General features: G+C 45.8%; 1 protein-coding gene across 1 annotated transcript in view; it reads right to left on the bottom strand.

Annotated features, from left to right (window-relative positions):
- Positions 1 to 7,574, bottom strand: part of slc1a1 (solute carrier family 1 member 1) — a 21,700-nt gene extending 14,126 nt beyond the window's left edge. The window contains exon 1 of the mRNA XM_042070027.1: positions 7,181 to 7,574. Coding sequence (XP_041925961.1) covers positions 7,181 to 7,280 — 100 coding nt within the window. The 5' untranslated portion in view covers positions 7,281 to 7,574. The remainder of the gene's footprint in view (positions 1 to 7,180) is intronic.
- Positions 7,575 to 8,677: the final 1,103 nt, after the last annotated feature.

An 8,677-nucleotide genomic window follows, 5' to 3' on the forward strand; every position in this document is an offset into this window, starting at 1 on the left:
GGAGAGAAATGAGCTTAATGAAATGTGTTACAGCTCTGTCTGCTATTTACACCCATTCTTCTTGATACATAATGAATAAATATGAAAATGTATAAAATGTGGATACAGTGTGATGGAAGATGTTTTATTTTGATATAATTTGCATGTAGCCTATGTATTCTCTATTCAGTTGCAATCAAAATTAAGTTTTAAATAAAGTTAACACGTTTTCTGAAAATATTGTTCCATGTGCCCTTTTTTTAAATTTGAGCCCCTGCCCCTTCAAAGGTCTCTGCACGCCCCTGAGCAGGAGGTTGTTGTCTTTGCACCATTTAGCCAGCAGGTCTACTTCTTCTCTGTAGTGAGCCTCATCGCCCTTAGTGATGAGGCCCACCAGTGTTCTGTCGTCCGCAAACTTCACCAGATGGTTGGAGCTGTGAGTGGTTGTACATTCATGTGTTAGTAGTGTGAAGAGCAGGGGGCTGAGCACACACCCTTGCGGGCCCCCCGTGCTCAGGGTCAGAGTGCTTGAAGTGTTGTTCCCGACACGTACTGCTTGTGGTCTCTGCAACAGGAAGTCCAGCAGCCAGTTGCAGAGGGAGGTGCTGAATCCTAGCTTGTCCAGTTTGCTGATGAGTTGTTGTGGTATTATGGTATTGAATGCTGAACTGAAGTCTATGAACAGCATTCTCACATATGAGTCTTTATTGTCCAAGTGGGTGAGGGCTGGATGGAGGGCAGAGCAGATTGCATCCTCCGTGGATCGTTTGGCTCGGTATGCAAACTGGAAGGGGTCCAGGGTGGGGGGTAGGGTGGCTTTGATGTGTGACATGACTAGCCGTTCGAAGCACTTCATGATTATGGGCGTGAGTGCTACAGGACGGTAGTCATTGAAACATGATGGTGATGATTTCTTTGGCACGGGTACAAGGCCGCGTTTGTGCATTGGGCAAAGGGGCTGCTGCCCCGGGCCCTGGCCACTAGGGGGCCCCTGCGCGGGACATTTAAAAAAGAAAACAAATCTCTTATCTTCACCTGTCTTTCCCCTTATCAATGCATGCTATCACAGACAACAATGGCTTCGCATGAGACAATTAGGAAATATGAAAGCGGAGCTCGAAAAAAGAGAGAGCGGCAGCCAGACGTTCTCAGTAAGGCGCGCCAAAACCACGGCCGTACCCAAGTACGCACTGTGCGTATCATCAGGCTACTTGAGAGAGAATTGCCCCTGTGTGTGTTCACACCAAATAGGCCTAGGCTACCATAACTTCCCGACTCTGCACAGTATTCCATTAACTGCATGACAGTAGGCTATTTACAATTTTCTGTAAAGTAAGTTTGTAAACACGTTATCAAAATCAACTTAATGCAGAACTATGCACGAGCGCACCTTTTGTTTGAGCAGGAGAGCCTACATATGCATGCTACAGAAGTTGTCGGCTAGCTTGTTGTTTTCTATTACTATCTATGCTGGTTATCAGCACACAATGTTATAAGCTAATTCATTAACTCGAGACTCATCATGGATATAACACGTTTTTTAAACAACGAAAACAGAAAGGATGGAGACAGCAAAGCGACAGGAGTTATTTCAAACGGGCAAGCCGCAAGCACAAGGTAGGCAAGATTATTGTGCTTGTCAAAATGGTGTGTGTGTTCAAACCAAATGTTTTAATGAGTTCAGAGTTCGGGAGTTGCACATTTTAGGCTGACCTGGGTACCACTGGCAGTTTTTTTCAAGCCTTAGTATAAGTAATTCATTGAATGTAACGTCGGCACAAAATGTTAGCGTTCTCCCGCGCAGGGCATCCTGGGATACGAGAGCGAACATTTGGGGTTTATGTCTGTATTTCTCCTTAGTTTTGAGTGTAATGTTAGCGTCTTTATTGTAACATGTTTCCCTTTTAGTTCTCCCTCGTGTGTGATCCTTTTTGTGTGGGGGGCTGCGTCCTCCCCTGTATGTGTAGAGTGTGTGTCTGCTTGACCTGCCCCGTGTGTATTGTGTTCTGTGTCTGTATCCCTGCTCTCGTTCCCAGCTAATAAACCTTTTGATTGGAGAACTGTGTGTGTCGCTATCAAAACGTTACAATAATATTTCATGGTTGATTTTTTTTGTGCATTGCCCCATGTTTGTAGGCTAGGCCTACTTGTTTTTTGTATGTTGGTACAATTGTATGTTGGTTAACAGTTCCACAATAGAAATGCAAATTAATTTTTTACATTATCTGTCATAATTTAATTGCCTCTCTCTCTCTCTGTCTTATGTATATTGATAATAATAATAATAATAATAATAATAATAGTAATATATATTGAAAAAAAATTCGGGGAGGCCTCTGCCCCGGGCCCCAGATGACCTTAACCTGGCCCTGCACGGGTATGATGGTGGCAGCTTTGAAAAGTGATGGGATGACTGCTTGCTCCAGAGAGGTGTTGAAAATGTCTGTAAAAACATCCTTCAGCTCTTCTGCAGTCCTTCAACTTCTGTTTTCCTTCCGTATCTGCAACAGTTGTTGTCGGCTGTACATGCGTTCCGACGTAGTTTCACGCGATAAACATTCCGAAAAAAACATTTTAACAACACTGCACGTTCAGGAGACGCAAGGAGTCGCTGCATCTACATGCGCCACTCAACCGGAAGATACATTTCCGGGGACAGGAAATGGCCTGTCAGGAAGTATCTTTGTAATCAACTGAGATGCATCATCTAGCCTTTACCACTAAACTACCCCTCCCTCAACTTAATTCAGCTAGAACGTTTTTAATTCTATGAGTAGCACGTATTGCAACACTAACTTGTCCTTGTCACACAATATCTTGATTGTTCCCTTTTTGTACGTTGCTTTGGATAAAAGCATCAGCTAAATGATTAAATGTGTAAACGTAATGGGTACCATAACCTAACTTTACGGCTGACTTTACAGATTTCGGGAAGGTCCTACATCATTGAGATTATTTCTTAGATAGTGATGGTAGAATGACAGGGTGGAAGGTGAACTGGCGACTCATATTTCAGTAGTTACTGCTTTCTGGGTTTTTTTTTTACAATGGGGGTCAGTCGTCCTCAGGCAAATCGAGTCTGAATTGTGTCCACTTTGTTGGACTTCCCAGCAGTACGTGTGTGTGTGTGTGTGGTTTCCAGCAGTACAGAGTGCAGGGGACAGCACAGGTGGGGGAGGCATGTGGAACTGAAGTGTTGTTACGATACACACACACCATCACACAGACATACACAGCAATACACACACACAGCATCACACAGACATACTGTACACAGCTATACACTGCTATAAACACACACAGCATCACACAGACATACACTGCTATACACACACACAGCATCACACAGACATACACAGCTATACACACACACAGCATCACACAGACATACACAGCTATACACACACACAGCATCACACAGACATACTGTACACAGCTATACACACACAGCATCACACAGACATACACTGCTATACACACACACAGCATCACACAGACATACACAGCTATACACACACAGCATCACACAGACATACACTGCTATACACAGCTATACACCCACAGCATCACACAGACATACACTGCTATACACACACACAGCATCACACAGACATACACAGCTATACACAGCTATACACACACAGCATCACACAGACATACACAGCGATACACACACAGCATCACACAGACATACACAGCTGGGACACACACTGTTAGGAATAAAGGACTGTTATGGTACATACTGTACACACACCTGTATGATAATCACAGCTACTGATACACACACCTGTATGATCATCACAGCTACTAACACACACACCTGTATGATCATCACAGCTACTGATACACACACCGTCAGCTGATTGTCTAACATGTCAGCTGATGTGGGAACTTTTTGAATGACTTTAAATTCATGAGAGAAGGAAGGAGGCGCGTAGACTCAGGGAGTCCAAGCACCTGAGATACCTGCCGAGCAATACCTGAGATACCTGCCGAGCAATACCTGAGATACCTGCCAAGCAATACCTGAGATACCTGCCAAGCAATACCTGAGATACCTGCCGACTAGCACATAAAAAATAAGCTAATTGTGGAAATAGCTAAAAGCCACAGATTTAACAGATGTTAAAGGACCGAATGCGTTCGTTGCCATGTCTGAAACCAGTAAACCTGACCTTTCTTGTTGCTGGAGTTTGTGTTGTGGACACATCATATTTTTATTTTCTTGTGGATGATTCGTTGTGGATTACTTCCTTTTTTGTGAATTATAAAGACTGTGTTGTGATGATTTTTCTGTTGTTTTCCGTGGATTCAGTGGATTATTATTTTTCGTGTGTAGTGACTTTAGGGAACCCAGGAGCATTTGCGCATGTTGGCATATAACCAACTGTCGGGTGCGTTAGTACTACGCATAAAAGAATCACTTTGGGGACTATTGATGACTGACTTTGTGTTAAATGTATGTGAATGAAAGGGTTTGAATAAGTGTTAAAACGAGTGTGTGCAAATATACTTTTGAACTCTAAATTATATTGTCACAGCTTATGTTTTCATATTCATAACATATTCAAAACATATCATAATCCAGGAGGAGGATCAAGACAATACCTGTGTTTATACCAGCCCCCATACCAGGGCCCATACCAGCCCCCATCTCAGTGCCCATACCAGTGGCCATATCAGTGCCCATACCAGCCCCCATACCAGCCCCCATATCAGTGCCCATACCAGCCCCCATACCAGCCCCCATATCAGTGCCCATCTCAGTGCCCATACCAGCCCCCATATCAGTGCCCATACCAGCCCTCATACCAGGGCCCATACCAGCCCCCATACCAGCCCCCATATCAGTGCCCATACCAGCCCCCATATCAGTGCCCATCTCAGTGCCCATACCAGTGCCCATCTCAGTGCCCATATCAGTGCCCATCTCAGTGCCCATACCAGCCCCCATACCAGCCCCCATATCAGTGCCCATACCAGCCCCCATACCAGCCCCCATACCAGTGCCCATATCAGCCCCCATACCAGCCCCCATATCAGCCCCCATACCAGCCCCCATACCAGTGCCCATACCAGCCCCCATACCAGGGCCCATCTCAGTGCCCATACCAGCTTTGCGTTGCAAAGGCAGGACTCTGCAGCATTATCAGGCGTTGCGTTGCAAAGGCAGGACTCTGCAGCATTATCAGGGTTCAGGCGTTGCGTTGCAAAGGCAGGACTCTGGAGCCAGGTGTGGTCATTTGATTAATTTGACTCTGATTAAGAGTAATCAAGCATGCTAATTCAATCAATTTCTGGGAGCAATGGACCGACAGCTGACCACTAAACTCTTACAGCAGCTCTATACGTACAGACTACTGGACCCCTACAGCGACTCTATACGGTCAGACTACTAGACAGCGACTCTATACGGTCAGACTACTAGACAGCGACTCTATACGGTCAGACTACAGCAGCTCTACAGCTCTGGGAGCTGATTATTAGTAGGCCCGGTGAGGCCCAGTCACAGGCTTCCGTAAGGCACGGCCCATGGTGGGCAGGCACATCAGCTATATCATGAGTGTGTGTGTGTGTGCATGCTTGCGTGTGTGTGTGTGTGTGTGTGTTAGTGTGTGTGTGTGTGTGTGTGTGTTAGTGTGTGTGTCTTGGCAAGCATGTGTGCAGAGGTGCGCCTGCAGGAGTACGGCCATACACACCATAATTTTGCAACTCTGAAAATGTTTCTGTTAAGTAAACACCTTATCAGAATGAACTTAATGTAGAACGATATGCACACACACCTTTGTTTGAGCAGGAGAGAGAATGACAGCACACTCAAGACTTTAAGGACATCATGGATATAAAATGTTTTTTGTAAACATGGAAAACAGAAAGGATGTAGGAGGAAACAAAGCTAGAGAAGTAATTTCAGACGGGCAAGGACAAGGTAGGCAACATTGGTGTGCTTGTCAAAACATTAGCATTACAACTGGATTACTGAATGAATGCTTACTGATGTTAAAGCTCACACGCTGTTTAAAGCCATACACAACTGTAAACTAGAACAAAACTAAAGGTAGCCTAACTTTAGCCTTTATAGAGCTGTATAAAGTTCTCCAAATGATTATAAGCTGTTGTTAGGCATGAATGTTGTTGTAAAGATAGGCTGTTGTTAGTGTGTGTGGGGGGGGGGGCTACATGGGTGTGTGTGTGTGTGTGGGGGGGGGGGGGGCACGAATAACGTAATGGCCCAACTCGAGGGGCGGCACCAAGCACGCATTTGAAAATCTCATTGCACGCAATTGGATAACACTAAACGATAAATGTTAACTGACTGATTCCAGACTTCCACAGTCTGTGCAAGCGTGTGTGCCTGCATGTGTGTATGTGGGGGTCAGTGTGTGAGTGTGTATGCATGCTTGTGTGTGTTTGTATGTGAGTGTGTGTCTTTGCAAACGTGCATCCATGTGTGTGTGTGTGTGTGTGTGTGTCAGTGGGTGTGTCTGACTTTGGGAGTGTGTGTCATCCCATTGACAGCTTCCTCTCTCTTTCTCCTCCATGGTGGCAACAGCACTAATAGTGTGCGTGTGAACGGCATCATGTCAAATATGCTGCACTCATCACACACTCAACGGCATCATGTCAAATATGCTGCACTCGTCACACACTCAACGCCATCATGTAAAATATGCTGCACTCGTCACACACTCCCAGAGCTCTCTGGTACCAGCAGGGGTGATATGACTGGGAGCCCAGTTCTGCACCCCCCCCCCCCCCATCACCCAGGACAGCAGCAGTCTGAGCGAGACAGCTGCGTGATACTCCTGCAGGGAACACTGAAGACCACAGCAGCCAGTCAAGCTGCCATGCCAGGAATACTGAGACCGGTTAGGAAGCCAGCCGGCCACTCAAGTCTAGTCACGTTTGGCTGTGACAGTCTGAGCGTGTGTCTCTTTCTCTCACACACACACGCACACACACTCTCTCTCTCTCTCTCTCTCTCTCACACACACACTCACATACAGAGAAACCAGCAGTTTCACACACAAGTACACAAGCAGGCTATGTCAGGCACAGATGTACGTTATTGCTATTCTGTTACCATAGCGACAGGGACCAATTTGACATCTGCCGCTGACGGTGAGTGTCTGTTCAGACTGAGAGAGGTCTACGACTATTCCTCCATTCACGCGCTCGCGATACAATAAAAGATTCTTACCCAGAATGACCGACGCGACGGTGGCGATGAGAAGCCAATTCCTCTTCAGGAAACTCCTGACATGGCAACGTCTCCGCTCTCTTTTCCCCAGGACGTCCATGTCTGCGGACTCACGGAGATGACGACGGCTCGATCGCGGACACAGACACAAAGGTGGACGGGATAGACGCACCACGAGAAGCCCCCGTCTTTTCAGCCCTTTCACGGGAGCGCGGAGGGGAGCAGCCGCGGGAACGAGCTGTTTGACACGCGCAGCTCTAGGTAGCACGCGGATGCTGATGCTGATGCTGCTGCTGCTGTGTGGGGCTCGAGGAGTGGTGGCGGGAGATTGAGAGAGATAAGCGAAATGTCTTCTCGCGTCTGCCTCTGGTTATTTGCCTGTCAGCGAGTGCACGGTTAACGATGTCAAGAGCAGATGCGTTCACAGTTAGCAGAGGTGTGTTCAAACGCCTCAGACTCGCGCGGCTTTTATCCTCGCGCTCACCCAGACTCTGTCTCCTCCGCCCCCAAGACGACATGCCTACATTTCAACATCACTGGAATAGGCCTAGCTCAAGGCCGTAATCTTAATATATACTAACTTTGAGAGGGACAAAAGGCCCCCCTCCTCCCCCATATCAAGACATACATTGCTATGCAACAGTAGTAGGCTATCACTCACTGTTGTCCAAAATAATCATTTACTATCACAAACCGGAAAACGTTGTAGCCTAACTGACAGAGGAAGGGAGTGCAGAGATGAGATGGTCTCAGTTAAGAGAAGAAACCCGATGACACTGAATTGCCTGGACAACACTGGCTTGCCTTGCACCGTAATCCCCTCTTGAGCCATATAGCTACTTTTAGTAGAGGTCCTGGGTAAGATTTGTATCCACTTCATTTAGCAGAGAATATCTCAACTGTTATAGAGAGGGATGGATTACTGCACGGGCCTACCGGGCCCAGGGGGTCAGGGGGCCCTGAAGCCCAAGCCTTTGCATGGAATCATTGCCTCAATATCAACAAATCAGGATGTAGGCTATGAATCTGATTGAATTTAGTATTGGCCATCCCCAAAATGCACCAGGATACAGGAAATCACATCAAACAATCCTATCCTTTAAGTTAACATTCCAATGACGTTCCACGACGTTCCACGTTTTAAGTTAACATTCCAAGTTAACAACCCCCCCCCCCCCCCCCCTACACACACACACACACACACACAACACCCACACTGAACATCTAAACACAATCAAAAATATAAAAACTAAATTCTTACACTTACACTACATGGTCATTGTAAACATTGTGATCATCCCAGAAAATGTGTAGCTTCAAGAGTTTATATGTACGCATATTTAATGAGACATTGCCTAATTTGCATATTTTATTTTATGCATATTTTATTTTATTTTTAAGACAAAGTATAATACAAAAAGTATTTATCTTAATATGAAGATTAAACTGGTAGAAATGTATGAGGATATCTATAAAGGGAAAAAAAAGTCCCATTTA

This window comes from Alosa sapidissima, chromosome 18 (genome assembly GCF_018492685.1).
Source record: "Alosa sapidissima isolate fAloSap1 chromosome 18, fAloSap1.pri, whole genome shotgun sequence".
NCBI lineage: Eukaryota > Metazoa > Chordata > Actinopteri > Clupeiformes > Clupeidae > Alosa > Alosa sapidissima.